General features: G+C 43.5%; 1 protein-coding gene across 2 annotated transcripts in view; it reads right to left on the bottom strand.

The window, feature by feature from the left end:
• Window positions 1–15862, bottom strand: part of LOC121085226 (neural-cadherin-like) — a 60413-nt gene that overhangs the window by 32650 nt on the left and 11901 nt on the right. The window contains exons 2-10 of one of the 2 annotated variants that reach the window (XM_040587678.1): window positions 10613–10807; window positions 9920–10145; window positions 8401–8605; window positions 7919–8030; window positions 4584–4833; window positions 3524–3666; window positions 3011–3183; window positions 2505–2673; window positions 1095–1265 (exon numbers count right to left, since the gene is read on the bottom strand). In XM_040587678.1, coding sequence (XP_040443612.1) covers window positions 1095–1265; window positions 2505–2673; window positions 3011–3183; window positions 3524–3666; window positions 4584–4833; window positions 7919–8030; window positions 8401–8605; window positions 9920–10145; window positions 10613–10807 — 1644 coding nt within the window. Of the gene's footprint in view, window positions 1–1094; window positions 1266–2504; window positions 2674–3010; window positions 3184–3523; window positions 3667–4583; window positions 4834–7918; window positions 8031–8400; window positions 8606–9919; window positions 10146–10612; window positions 11892–15862 lie in introns of those variants that run through there. The other variant, XM_040587677.1, reaches the window with a different exon arrangement.

Genomic DNA, 15862 nt, shown 5'->3' with positions numbered 1-15862 from the left:
GAATTCTCAGCGCTGCTTTGGCCATGTTTGCAGAAACCACTGGTAGGAATGCAGAAATGGCTGTTCTCAATTTGCACATCTTAACCAGTTTGGCATTTGGAGTTAGTCACTATAAGATACTCTAAAAGGTGCAACACCATTTTCTTTCTATCCTTGTGCATAATTATGAAGTGTGGATGTATATCTACACTATTTCCTAGCAGGTCATCACTTCTCCTTGCTAAAATCCTGCTGTGCAAGCACCCAACCTCCTTCTGGATGCTGCTAAAACGCTGGCCACTGTGATGCTAAAGATGACTGACTTATGGAGCCATCTTTGCTTTAACAGGACATTGGTCACTGCTTTGCCTTACACAATATTTCCATAGAACATCTTCAAAATGCCATTTTGGGGCAATTACACCAGGAAGGGCCTGTTCTAGTCCAGCAGCTAGGGAGTACGTGCATCACTTGTGGGTGACACCAAAAGTAGAGGGTCCAAGTGCCCTGCAGTGCAGGGATTCCACTGGAGAAGCATCAAGTAAAACTAAATGAAAAACTGATGAAAAGCACATCATGTGGGGATGAAAAAGGGAATGGCACCAGGGCAATCAGGAAAAGCTAGCTCAGCAACACAGTCACAGCAGGCAGCAGGGCTCCAAGCCAAATGTAGGCTAGAAGCCATGGATTTTGTTTAACAAGAGAGAAATACCACTCCAGCCTATTCGAACAGAGGTGCCGTGTTAAAGACACACAGATGACAATTGCTCTTCTAGTCAGGGTTGATGAATCCCCAGCTAGGATGTCATGTTCTGTTTTGGGACACTGAATACAAATTCAGCATGCAGAAAAACTGGGCACGGAAAAGCCACAAAGGGAAGTGGTCAGATCTGCCTCATCTGTAGGAGCAAAGACTGTCTGTGTTTTTAAGAGTATTGCAATGAATAAAGAGGACTGATCAATTTTGCATATTTCTGCTGACAACGGATTAAGCGGTAACTGGCTCAGTGGGCAGCAAAGGAAGACCTGTCACCTAAAAAACTGACCACTGTTGTAAGGAACTACTAACCAGGTTCATGTTGCGGTGCTGGGACAGGTGGTTAAGAAACACTCACACTGATAGCGGCTGTTCTCAAACTTGGGATCGTTGTCATTGACGTCAGTAATAAGGACAGTGATCTGACACACGCCGATCAGCGGTTCCTGAGCCTGGTCGGTAGCAGTGACAGACAGCGTATATTCCTTCTGCTTCTCCCGGTCAAAACTCTGCGTGGTTGTGATGACTCCTAGGAACACAGACATCTCCTGTTCTGTGCGTCACAGCCTTGGGACTGAGGTGGCAGAGAGGGACCTGCACACCTCCTGCACAAGAGGAAGCGCTGCTGACCGGACGCAGCACAACCATCAGGCTGGATCCACACCAGCCCTGCAATGCACCTTCGACAAAACCAACTCCAGTTCCCCTGTCTCTCCTCTCCCCCCACGGCACATGCTGCCAGCAGCCAACAGCTTGCTCTTCTGCTGCCCCTGATAAGGACCTTCGGTCCGAGTACCTTGTTATCTCACTCCTCATGGAGCATAGACGGACTTTCTCCGGCTCATGGAGAGGCCTTAGGTTTACTCCAGTGACAGTCCAAGTAACTGAACATTTGAAAGACAGCTCTTTATTACTTTGGGAAAGAGTCACACCACAGAGGGCACAAGAGATGTGACCAATGTCACTTCTACTACAGGAGCTGGAGGCTGCCTCATTGAACAGATTAAAACTGGTGATAAAATCACACAGCTCAGTTAATAAACTGAACATTTTTCTCCAGATCTTCAGTTTTTCCTCTCTACTAACCAAGTCTCTTCCCATCTCAGCTCTTTTCTTCTGGTTGGGAGACTTTAAACTGGCCTTCTTAAGGCCACTCCCAGACCTGTGTCTCTGCTGTGCTAGGAGCCAGGATTCTGCTGCTCTGTTGTAAGCCCTTCCAGTCTCCTGCACAGCCCTGGGTATGCAAATATCCCATTTCACTGTTTTGAGTATAGAAACATTAACAACTTTTATAACTTCTTCATCTGAAATGCACCAAGTCTGTCACTACCCTGTTATGGTACAAGGGCCATGTCCCTATACACACTGCACTGGACCTCCTCTTTGTGCATGAGATGGGAAATAAACCACGGCCACACTGAAGGGAAGAACAAACTCAAGCTGTTAAGAGTCATACTTTCTGCTTTGTACTTTCAGAGCTACACTTGATCCAATAGGAAGATAACTGATACAGGATAGCTTTTTATCTTCTTATTCAACTGGGGTTTGTTTCCCTACTTCATTTCTCTTTTTAATCACTATAATCTTAATTTAATCTACATGCACAGTTATCCATATACTCTGAACTTTTTTCAGTGTTTCTTCTAGAAGCTAACTCTGCAGTCACACTGTTAAAGCACGAGCCCACATGGACACACTCATACTGTGTCATTCTCATTACAATACAAAGGCATTTTCATTTTATCTCAGTAACCTGAAAGCTACTGACCTGTGTCTGGGTCAATGCTGAAGCCTAGGAAAGCTCCATCTCGGTGCATGAGCCCATACTTCACCTCTCCATTGACGCCAAGGTCTGCATCGTAGGCTTCTACCTGTAGCACATACGTGCCTGGAGGCTGATTCTCCAGAACCCAGGTGCTGTCGCTGTAGTAAGCGCACTAAAAACACACCCAAACATCCAACCCTATATATTACACAGAGTCACATGAATTTGCCACACAATGTCAATATTTCTTCCAGGACATCTGAGAAGAACTCAGAAGAAAATCACTTCTATCAGTTATACTCGCAAAGAAATCAAGCTCTAAGGGTAAGGAAGGAGAGAAGGAGAATGAAGACTTCAAGTATGAAGAAAGCTGGCTGCGTGTTCACTTACAGATTCATTCCGCTCCGCACACACAGTCCCTTCAGCCCACTGGCAATCAGCAGCAGCCAAGGCAAGGCTACAACCCCAATTATGGATGGGAAAAGTATATCTGCAGAAAGACATCTTACCTCTCTGAAGACAGGCTTGTTGTTATTAATGTCATTAACTCCTACAATAACCTCAGCAAAACTGCTGAGCGGGGTGGGTCCCCCCGATGCATTGTCATCTATCGCAGTGATGTTCAGTGTGTATTGCGGCCCTTTCAGGCTGGGCGGTGGGCTTCTGCGGAGTTTAATGATACCTACATTTGGAAGCATAGTGTCATTTTTTTTTTTACTGTGTAAACAAAAAAAACCCAAATCAAGTAAGTACCACATTTCTTTGCCACTGTATTGCTGGCTCAGTTTGTATTTTGGTTGCAAAGCACAGGAATCGGTCATCTTTGTCTCCACAGTCCTTGGATCACAAGTTTTGGTTTATATTTGGAGAAAGACTGTCAAAGAGCTAATTTTCACTGACACAAAGCATCCCCATTTCAGACTATATAAATATAGTGCTTTCTATGTTTTTTTGACATGCAGGTGAAGAAGAGTCTGTACAGATTAGACAGCAAATAACTGTTCTAAAATCTCTTTCCTTACCTTTCTGACTATCCAGTTCAAAGTTGCCCTCCTCATTGCCTCCTGTAATCAGATATAGCAGCCCATCTCCATCAGGGTCCTTTGCCCGAACAGTAGCCACTAAAGTGCTGGGACCAGCATCTTCCGAAAGGAAAGTTCTGTAACTGATGGACATAAAGGAGCAGTGGAAGCACATTCAGTATCAGAATAACCATCACCATGTTAATTGTCAGGCAAAATTACAAATTCATTATGAATGTGGGGATTTTTAAGCTTTGGGCATGCGATCATGGAATCTTTGATCAGTTTAAGACAAGACTTGAAAATCTTTGTTCAGCATAGGGTATGTATTTTAGGATTTTAATCCTGCATTTTTGGTATACGTAATTTCCAAGGGTATTTTGGAAGATACCAGTATGCACCATACCACATTGCACTGCAAACCAGGTTCACTTATCTCCTAAAGATGAGAAAAAGGAGTAGTATCTGTCATGGACTGTTTCTTATGTCCATGTATACTAATGGAAAGCATCACATACTACAGAGATGAATGTAAAATAGCATTTAATTTTGTACATAAATGTACTAGTGTTTTGTTTTAAAAGCAAGTCCATACTTCAAACTTGTGCAAAAAGCAGAAATTCTATTTATTCAGGAAAGGAAAGAAGGCATTTTAAACAAGCAGGGCCTCGTGAAATTAGCTTATAATACAATCCGCTGCAGATAAAATTAAGTTTCAATTTTTACTAACTACCACCTTTATCTGTCATATTTATATACGGACAATCACTGTGAGACCTAGAAGTCAACACAGCCAAAATAATTCTCTATAGAATTAGATCTTTCATTCGTTCTGTTCCTCTCTATAAAGTCAATACACTGGTATCACAACTGCTGTATTTTTTGATACAATCTAGAAATGAAAGGCCAACTTCTAAAGCCCTTCTTCATACAAATTACCCTTTGATTTCACCGGCACTTATAGTTGCACAAAACTAGTGACTGCTTCGCCAAACATTACTACGGTTACACATACAAACAGCATCTTTAAAAACCAAAGCAGGCATTCAAGCTGGCTTACATGGACTGAGAGAAGACAGGAGCCTCATCATTCACGTTGGCCATTCGAATTCGCACAGATGCCGTCCCTGTCCGAGGGGGATGTCCTTTATCGACAGCTATCACCACAAACTCATACATATGGTTTGCTCGCTCAAAGTTCAGCCTCTGGTTAGAATTGACAACCCCATGATGCGTGATGGAAAAATCAGTGCTCTGGATGAAGTAAGTGATCTCCGAGTTGGAGCCAGAGTCGCAGTCTGTTGCAAGCACTGTTAGGGAACACATTGAACAGAACAGTCATGCTGCAAAAGAAGCTTGGTCATGCTATTTCCTACCCAGTCAACTTCAGATTTTTTTTTTTTTTTTTAAATAGAAATCACCTAGATCTGTTCTATCCATAAAAGCCTTATTTTTGTGGTAAGACTCTGGGAACTTGGCAGGAGGCTGGGGGTAAAAAAGCAAAACAACTCTTCCTGCCACTCCAGCCCAGCCTGAGTGACCGCAGCAAGGTGAGTTTGCAGGAGAGCGTGATTCCAATACTACACAACATGCTTTGTACAAATAGCAGTCAACGCTGGTAATTACTGCACAATCAATATGCATGTTGGTAGAGCATTATCAGTCATAAACTGTGTCCTCACTCTCTCCAGGGATGCTGTTCAAATTTAATTAGCTCCCAGCTATGTTATAGCGAAGGTACTTTTTAATTACCTGGCACTTCAAGGTACAAAGAGTGATTACACATTCCTCCCCAGTAAGTGTTTATTCAGTACGTTGGGTGTCCCATCTGCTCAGACCCAGCAAATCAGCAGAACAAAGAGTTAGAGTTCACAGTGTAGTATCAAAAGTGATATTTACGAGCAGGAGCTCACCTCTTTAATTACCCTGCTATTTTTCTAGCCAAACAGTGAGGCTTCACATCATACCCACATCGCAATTGAACAAACTCCTTATTCTACCAGGAGGATACTGATGCAGCCATCTTGGTAGCACACAGCCTTTTGTAAGCAGAACAGTGACTGCAGCGCAGACACCCTAGCAGACAGCTACAGCATCATCCAAAAATGAGATGAAGAAAAGACAACCCATCACTATCAGAATATTAACTCAGAAGAGGAAAGGGGAAGAGAAAGATTTCATAAAGCACACTGAAATGCTGGGCTACTCAGTTGCAAAAAACCTCAACTACCTCCACCTGTGGAAAGTTACTCGTCTTGGTTTAAAAGGACATTTGGGATAGTTGTAACATTTGGTTTAACATCTCTCAAAATCCTGCTGTGATTAAATGTTTGGGTGTGTTACAGACTACAAAAGCAAAGGTTTATCACTCTCTTGTTGAACTGAAAGACTAAATATATTAAAACCTCAAGAAAGATTGAAATGAAAGTGACTTAAAACTGTTAAATTTAGTGGTTAAGTATTGTTTTTAGAAAGATATGCAGAAAGTAGAAAACATCTGATTAGAAAACTTCTGATTTCATCTACAAAGTCATTATTAAGACATTGTAGCCATTCACATTAATACATTTTATGTGCTTAATGATCATACTTCTTTTTCCCCAGATGTTTTCTGGCAAATAGGGAAACATGATGCTTACTTGTACATGACAAAAACATGCCTTACTTCCCAACAGCAAGCAGAAATTCCATTCCCTTTGCATTTCATTCCATCCTGCAAACTTGCCTGCATTGCAAAGGTATTTTGAGGATCATATAGCAACCACAAACAGGTCTGTGCTGGCTCTGCCCATGCTCTGAGTTAGTTTAGTGCAAGCTAACTCCGGCTCAAAGCCTAGTACGCTAGCACAAAGTTGCTAGCTACAACTCTAAGCCTTGCTCTGCTGACAGAGCGGTGCAGCTGAAGGAATATGCTAACCCCTGCTGAGAGCATCCCTCCATGCTTTTCAGATCATAGCTTGTTTGCATGCAGACATCTTAAAGCACATGCAGCGAGCATAAATCTGCCCATAATGACTAAGCAGACAGACTGACTCAGCTGGTGTAGCACCAGCACTACAAACATGACACAAGCCAGACTTTGAGTGTGTTAAAATAAAAGTGGTTGACTAAACCCTTTACATTTACATCATCCACAGTTTTAACAAATAGCATGTATCACATTACCTTTTTCATGACCATTGATAGCAACCCAGTCAGCCACAGAATGGCAAAGACTGTCTCTAATTTGCACTTATTTTTGTTTGTGGGACATTCTGAGGCTGCAGCTTCTCACCCCTCAAGGAACCTGCATGCGTTGAGCTTCAAATTTAGGAAATGTACATTGTTGTCTTCAAAAGACACAACTTAAGACACGTACATTTTTGCAACATTACCCATTTCTCACATGGTCCATAACCCCCCTTGATGTCTCAGCCTGTGTTTCTGTTACTACACCAGTACCTGCCCCTACTTTCAGTCTGAATACTGACTGGGAGTCTGTAAGCATTCTCCCAGTTTTAGACAGAACACACCTGTGGCACATATCACATCACGACAGACTACATCAGGTCTCAAGATATCTTTGAAGGCATTTAACTGACACCAGGAAGGCAAGTTGGAGAATGGACTTTTGTGCTTTGTCTATTGGACTCCGAAGACTGAGATGAGAGGTGCAGCATCATCCAAATTCACTTTGTATTTGTGCAGCCACAGTATTTCAAGAGTGACCTTAAGGTTTTGGTTGGAACTTGGGGCTTAAAATTATTTCCAACAGCTCTAATCTTTCAAAAGGGTATTACTCTAGTCTCTAAAAATGTTGTCTGTGCATTCAAGGTTTATGTGCAAGTGATATGTGGCCACGTTAAACGAAACAAATTTGGAATGATGATGGTAAGCCACAACCATAAATATAAAAGTTCACAGGCTTTCCAAAGGTTTCTTCTTTAACACATCATAAGTCAATTATACAGCACTAATACCTTTTTGATAAAACTAACTGCCCATTTAAAAAGTTCTTTTTTTTTTAACACATTAAGAAAAGAAAAACTAGTTGCAGCTGCTTCCTGGACACAAAAAGATGTCCAAGCTGAATTAAAAAACAGCCACAAGATTTAAAGTAAACGAGCTATGGCAATCCACTAAGTGACTGCCTGTCAGCTGCCTGAAGTGCTCCTGGGTACCACAGGATCCCTCCTTGGGCACAGCACAGTGGTCCTCACCTGAAGACACTCACCTCTACTCCTGGGGTACCTAGAAGCCACTGACAGACCTCCAGAAAAACTACTGTCTACATGGTACAAAGGCAGTGCCCGCTGTGGAAGAGACAGCACTCCTCACGGTAAAAGCACGGACACATAACACAAACCAGCAGGTCCGTGGCAAGACCGAAACAAAAGGTACCAGGATGATCCTCACCTTGTAGCAGAGACGTGCCGACAGGAATGGTTTCGGGAATGTTGTCTCTGCTGTAAATGGAGTGCTGGAATTCAGGAGAACAGTCATTTTCGTCGGTGATATGGACCATGACCTGAGACAAAAGGACATGCTGAGAGGGGATTTTAGTTTCTGCCTGGGCAGTCATTGCTCTTGGCGCTGTCTTGTCCTTTACACCTCCAGTGCTAAAATTTTTCTCACACTACTCCTGTAAAACAGAAAAGTATTATCTCCTCCACTTCCAAGCAGATGGGAGGCAAAGCCAAAGAGGAATAACAGGAGGTATTTTGCAGAACCTAAACCTGAATGCAGCTCAGAGCTCAGCCTTCTGCCTGTACCAAAAGGCCTCCTGCCTCCCAAGCATCTTCACCGGTTTTCTAGGCTACCTATGTGGTTAACGGTCCTGATAACATGGAAACAAAGATCACAGAGACAGCGGGTAGGAAGCGAAGGTATCTACATACCTCAGTCACGCTGCTAAGAGTGCTCTCAACTTCCATGGCTTTCAGTAGGAGATGATAGAGGTGGTGCTCGCTCTCATAGTCCACAGGGTGGGTCAGGCTGAGCTCTCCGCTCTCCTGCCTCACCCTGAAGAGCCCGCTGGGGTTCGTCAGCAGGGTGTACGAAAGAGGCTGGCTCTGGAAAGAAACAGCCTCAACAACTGCTACTCTGTAAAGAATGAGAGAATAACCTTTTGCTTCAAAACAACAACAGCAGCTGCTTCCTGAGCACCTAGAGGAGGAAGATGAGGGTGAGGAAAGGCCAGTTGCCCACTCTCTGTCAATGCTGCGCTCAGCTTTGTACTCGGACTGGAAATTCCCATGCTACAGGGAGCCCACCTACCCACTTTTCTCTCACCAAACTGATCCTCTGACATAGCAGGGATGGGGTAACAACTCATTTCAACACCCATTAACAGGAAAACATCTTTTTCTTCCCTGTTGTACCCTTCCAAATACTGGACAGAAGTTTACTGGTTTAGCTTCAGTTACAGAGATAACTGAGCTACTGTCCTGTTGATTTTCTTTGAAGCTGTATATTCAGAAAAGGAACAGGTTCAGAGATGGATGGGAAACCCACAAAACACAGGGCCTTTCCAGATCCTGCTGTCTGCCTTGGCAGGACATGAAATGAATGTCTGCCTCCCTACCGTGACTTATGTTTTGAAGATTCATCTCTCACACCAGTCTCTGGCCAGTGTGACAACACACTTTAAGCCCATCTCAATAAAAGCTCCAGGGAAAGAGAAAAATTTCACTCCTCCTCCTCCTCCAGTATCTTTTAAGGAGTAATTGGCACATCTCCAGCAATTTTTTCTACTTCATCAGCTTATTTTGAGGTTTTCTACTCCTTAAAGACCCTATGGCACTGCTCCACCTGCTACTTGGTGCCTTAAAAGCCCATGCTGCTCTCAAGCAGCTGAAGAGTGACAATAAAACCAGAGCCAGCTCAGCAGCACCTTGCCACTGCGGCTTGGCTTAGCCATTCCTCACACAACAGCAGAGCCCCTTGGAGACTTCGCTGTATCTATTTGCACTTCACATGGGCTTTGTTATCTCAAGAGTCTGGCAATGACTTGCCTTTCTAAAAACTGAAATGCAAGTCAAACGGGATACAAACAACTCCAAACCTGGTTAACTAAAAGACAAGGTTTTTCAAGCACTCATTTGTATCTGAAGTGCTCCAGGAGATGCGTAGCCAGGAATTTGGCTGTTTTAATTCATGATGCGATGCAGTAAGACTCCAAGAGCATTAAAATAATTATTTCAGCAGAATTCCAGCATCTCAGACTATATCAAGTGCCACACTGGAGACTTTCAAGCACTGGAAAAGGCATAATTTCTTTTAGAAAAAGAACGCTATTTTTAAAGCGTAATAGGCAAATACACATGCATAGCCCTAAGAAGCAACAACACAAAAATTTCACTATATTGTGCTCTCAGATTGCAGGGAAGGAGCTCACCTAACAGAAGTACAACTTACTTTTCTCCTGATGGAGTATTTTCAGGGACAAACACACTGTAGGACATGTTAGTGAACTGCGGAGGTCGGGAGCCTGCCAGGATGGAAATGGAGGCATAGGGGCTTTTGTTGCCGTATTCATCGGTGGCTTCCACAGTAACCACATACTCCTTGTTCCATGTCAAAGGCAAGCCAGTTGTCATGATAACGCCAGTATCCTTATCGACTTGGAATCGCTCTTCACCGCCTACCAATATATGCACAGACCTGGTCTGAAAAATGCCCCACAGCAAGAACGCTTGCATTTTCACTATTTTATGGTAAGCTATCCTCAAATCATCTACCTATGTCCTTGCATGCACTTCTTTTTGTTGTCTCCAGTTATGCACCTTATCTTTCACTCACACTGTGCTTTGTTGGCCGGTGCAGTGTAAATGAGACGGGAACGGGCAAGAAAGGGAGCCTTAAGCTAATAGTAAGGCTGCAATCCATTTCAGAATAGAAGTAAAGCAAAGAAAGTGCCAGCAAGATTCCCATCCAGATAACTGTTTTACTTAAAGCATCTCCAGCTTCTATTTGCTGTACCTGCTCTATCTTTAAGGATTCCCCAAGGGAAAAATCTATCAATGAAATGATTAAATGGAGAATTGCTAAGAAAACCCTGCAACTTAACAGAATTTTAACTCCCCACCCCCCTACCCCGAAAAGACCTACCTGCAATGAGTGTGTAAGTAATCCCTGCACTGGTGTTTTCGTTGTTACTGTAATATGTGACAAGCTGGTAGACGAGAGTGCCTTTTCGGGCATCTGGATCAACACGTGCCAGGTAGGGGTATGGGTACATCCCCCAGGACAGAAGTTCCTCTTCTGGAGCAAGGAGTGTCACATGGCAGAGGTACCAGTCGTTATCTGCCAAAGACGTATGGATTTCTAGACAGCTTGTTCACAAATTCAGCCATTAGTTTCTGTAAACAAACTGAATCACCCATCACATTCATCCTACTGCATGCAAAAAAAAAAATCAGTACAGATACAGACTTTGGCAGCTCGATGTGCACTAAATGCAGTTAACAACTAATTAAAAACACTTTCAGTAATAGCTTTTAATTAGTTAGATATGCATATTAAATATTATGTCAGTTACAGCACTTGCCAAGACACAGTTTTAAGTGCTTACTTATCCAGACTCGGGTGAAATTTGGCCTTTTTTCCCCCAACAATTTCAGCATAAATGTTGCCAGTTTCACCAAATCAGGTTTAGGGTTTATTAAAATATTTCTCTTAAAAATCAGCAGCAGTGGTAAGCAATCAAAACTCCCTAAAATTCTTCCCACTCCAACACTATTTTGTTTAGTTCTCTCAAACCACTGAATATCCAAGGAATTGCAGATGTGCCTCCTCCTTCTGCCCCCAGCATCCCATCTGGTTGCATCTTAGGTGAGTGAAACACCAGCTTTGAAATGGGCCCCCCATGGCAAAGCCCAAGGAAGCACAGCACAAACTGCCGTCTGCTGGGCATGGAGGTTCTGGGGCTGGGAGCTGAATCCCTGGAGAAAAATGGCACATACGTTGACTGCGCCTGTATCATTTTATGGCTAAGAACTGAACTCCAACAGCTAAAACAAGGGGTGCAGATAATTGCATCTGCTCAACCTTGGACTGTCAGACTTGGGAGCTGCCTGGAAGGCAGCTAGATCCCCTCTGATCACCAACTGTAGCATGGTCTGAGGGCTTTCAGGAAGCAGGGTTGACTGTCAGTGGGACAACTCCTGGCATCACTCCAGATCTGCTCCCAGGGTGGCTGTGACACCGCTAGTGCCAGCCCAAGAAAAGTGGTGAACCCCTGACGTGCAGAAGGGCTGTCAACAGAGAAGAAAGAGAGGAACCTTCCACTGCAAAGAACCTGTAGAGGTTTACTCACAGTATTTTTACCTCTTGGGAGACCTAAATTCAAACCTTCTGAACTCACAGCAACTTGCTAACAGATGCTAAAGGTACATAGGAGCTTCTTGAATAAATTTTCCTGAGCACATTTGTGTTCCAGAGGGGGCCTTGAGATTTGACTTCAAATCAAAATGAATATACTATTGAATGTATAAGTTCCATTTTTTTAAAAAAATAAACTGAATGTAGAAAAGGGGGGAAGTAAAAAAGTACATATGAAAAATGCACATTGTCTACCTGATGAAATATGATCATATACTAGAACAAACTGCACTGAGGTTGCAGGTCTTTTAAGGGCTACGCTGCTCTCAAAGCAACAGCCACGCACACGTACGTGTGTCTCATACAGGAAACCCTTGATCTCTGCCTTCAGGAAGGCCACTTTTCATGTAGGATGGAAAAGGACAGCAGCACATGGACAAAACCAATACCAAAGGCAAGAAGCAAGCTAGAAATTCCATACAAATTTTAACTGTAGACCTCAGGGATCTGATACTAAATAAAAGACTACCCACAGACAGAGACATCCACTGACGCACAAGACCTGTATTTACGAGCAGTAAAATTTTACCCCACAGTAAAAATACATGCTGGACAAATTTACCAGAAGTAATCATTCCTAGAAGGAAAAAGACATCATTGAAGTTTTGTGGGTTTTTTAAAGTATTTAAAATCATTTCAGATATGGTTTCTTTAGCTAGAGGAAATTCATAAATTACATGGTTTCTGGTTTTCTAATGTACCGACATTGCGTACATGGGAACATTTGTTAAACATGCTCCTTTAAGAATTTTTTTCTCTGTGTTGCTCGGTGTAACACAAGCCACAGCCCTCAGCACGAGATAGTGGCTCACAAGAGCCGCAGCTGCCATCAGTATTTTATCCATAGCCAAGAGGGAGGGTTGAGAAACGCACCTCTTAATTAACCCAGCCATAGGCAGTGTCATCTTGCTAGGGCCGAGTAACACAACAAAAACTTGTAGGCAGACAGCATTTAAAAATATTGTTCATTCATTGGTCTGATTCAGGCAGTTCTAAACTATGTGGAGATTAGTATCTAGTTCAGCATTTTTCCCATTTCATGAAAGAGATGATTTCAATTATAATTATACAGCTAATTCCTTAATATTGCCCCATGTAGGTGATCCAAGTGTTAAATACCCATCAATAACAAGGTCCTAGTCCCACTGTAGGAATTGTAAACCCCACCAAGTATCAGTCCTAAACCATTGCTTTATGCTTCAAAAAAGACAGACAAGGGAATAAAATTCCCTGAGTTCAGGGCACCACAGCAGGGGAAGAATTTGTGTTGTTCAAATTATTGATAATTTTCTGAGCTTTGATGAAAACTTCATCTCCCCCCTCACTGAAATGTCTATTTAAATAGAATCATAGAATCACTTAGGTTGGAGAAGACCTTTGAGATCATTGAGTCCAACCATAAACTTAGCACTGCCAAGTTCACCAAAGGCATGTCCCTAAGTGCCACGTCTATACATACTTTAAATACCTCCAGGGATGGTGACTCCAGCACTTCCCAGGGCAGCCTGTTCCAATGCTTGACAACCCTCTCAGTGAAGAAATTTTTTCTAATATCCAAACTGAACCTCCCCTGGCACAACTTGAGGCTGTTTCCTCTTGTCCTCTCGCTTGTTATCTGGGAGAAGACATCGACCCCCACTCACCTACAACCTCCTCTCAGGCAGCTGTAGAGAGCAGCAAGGTCTCCCCTGAGCCTTCTCTCCAGACTAAACACCCCCAGCTCCCTCAGCCGCTCCTCACAAGACCTGTGCTCCAGACCCTTCACCAGCTCCGTTGCCCTTCTCTGGACACGCTCCAGCACCTCAACGTCCCTCTTGCAGCGAGGGGCCCAAAACTGAACACAGTGTTCGAGGTGTGGCCTCACCAGTACCGAGTCCAGAGGGACGATCACTGCCCTGGTCCTGCTGGCCACACTGTTTCTGATACAGACCAGGACGTAACTGGTCTTCTTGGCCACTGGGCACACTGCTGGCTCATGTTCAGACCTTGCTGAACCTTGGTAAAACTGTGACACTAGCAAAGCCTCCAACCACAGGCTCACAGGATGGCTGAGGTTGGCAGGTACTTCTGGGGGTGATCTGGTCCAACCAACCTGCTCAAGCAGGGCTACCTGAAGCTGGTTGCTCAGGACCATGCCCACATGGCTTTTGAATATCTCCAAGGAGGGAGACTCCACAACCTCCCCAGGCAACTTGTGCCAGTGAACCGAAGTTCTGGGGATGGGATTTCAGGAAAGATGTGGGCTAGCTGGCAAGCGTCCACAGAAGAGCAAAGAGCACAACCAAAAAACATCGTTTGTCAAGAAAGGTGGAAAGACCTGGAGATTTTCAGGAGGCTGCAAGGGACATGCTAACAGTACTGTAAGACTGACGTATGAAGTCAGTCAGCTGTCCCCTACCCCATGAAACAAAAAGTAACAAACTCATTCCCAAGGAAAAGATTTGCATTAGATGTTTGGGGGGTGGGGGTGTAGGGGAAGAATCCCCCAGCAATTTTTAATTATAAGGATAATGCAGCATTTGATAGAGGTTGGAGATGTGAGAGAGCATCCATCAATGAGATCTTTAAGACCTCACTAGACAAATATCTGCCAGCAATCACTTTGTTATAGCAAAGCCTGCCTCTAGGCTGGGGCACGGTACAGCAACATTGTTAAACCCTTTCCATCATACTTTAATACCCCTGCCCTTCAGCCTTTGCATCTCATTGATTTCTGAAGATTACGTGTTCACGTGTCTCTTTTTCCCCAGCAGCCCGAGAGAATTTCTAGCATAAACGTTCCTTGGACCTTTTGTTTTTCTTTGCTGTGTGCTTCAAGGTAAAAAGTGAGGGAAGGAGTGAACACCACCCTAGAAACTGCCAGCACAACACATGAAAGGATGAGTGTAGGATGAGGCCAGACCTGGAGGGCTGTGGTACAGCAGCAGTTGGTAATAAACTTCAGCTATCAGGTGGAACATCTTTCTGCAGCTGAGACCTGGCTCACTCCTTCAGCCTCTCAGCATATATTTTGGCTTTTCAGGCTTGAAGCAGTTCTCTCCATGTAAGCCAACAAAACTTAAATGGAAGCAACCTGCAAGCATGCTGACAAAACAGCCTGGGTAATCTGCATACAGACATCAGAGCTCTAATTCTAGCAGGGAGTAAATGGAAGATTGTTACAAAGGTCAGATCTGAGTTGAAGCAAGTCCAAAACCCTAAAAAAAGTGTTGAACATGGTCTGGAGACTAACAGGAGGTCAGTCAAACAGCATTAATTTTCCCACCATTTAGGAAAAGTTGTTCAGAAGCAGCATGATGAGGTGTCGCTACTCAGGGGTATGGACATTTCTGTTCTGGTAGCTCCCCTTTGCACATACACCATATGTGAGAAACAAGGATTTAAAGATGTTACAGAAGCATGGCAATCAAATTCTATGGAAAAGTATTGCACTGACATGAAACAAGTCAGTGAAACAAAACTAGTCTTGATAAAGTAGGGGTTTTGCCTAGCAATGCATTGGTTTTTCAACTGTTGTAACTGCAAAGGCAGTAACAGATCAAGCCTCTGAAATCAATACTGTTTTATTTTGTTCCACTGGCACAACTGCAGCATCCTATTAAATCAAAATGCAACATCACCCAGTGATGTTGCAGCTCACCCATTTTGTCAATATGAATCATCCAGTGAAAGGAAGGAAATAATCAGGAAACCAGGCTCCATAGGCTGTGAAATGAGACTATCAACAGGATAAACCACCTGGATTCTGCACCATGCATTGCAAAGGGTCTTGGTATGATCAGTCTAGAAGAGAACCATAGAATCATTTAGGTTGGAGAAGACCTTTAAGATCATCAAGTCCAACTGTGAACCCAGGACTGCCAAGTCCGTCACTCAACCATGTCCCTAAGCACCATATCTATGCATTTTTTAAACATCTCCAGGGATGGTGACTCCAGCACTTCCCAGGGCAGCCTGTTCCAATGCTTGACAACCCTC

The sequence above is a fragment of the Falco naumanni genome, chromosome 3 (assembly GCF_017639655.2).
Source record: "Falco naumanni isolate bFalNau1 chromosome 3, bFalNau1.pat, whole genome shotgun sequence".
NCBI lineage: Eukaryota > Metazoa > Chordata > Aves > Falconiformes > Falconidae > Falco > Falco naumanni.
Note: the sequence above shows the minus strand (reverse complement) of the source record. Positions and strands in the feature narration are given on the sequence as shown.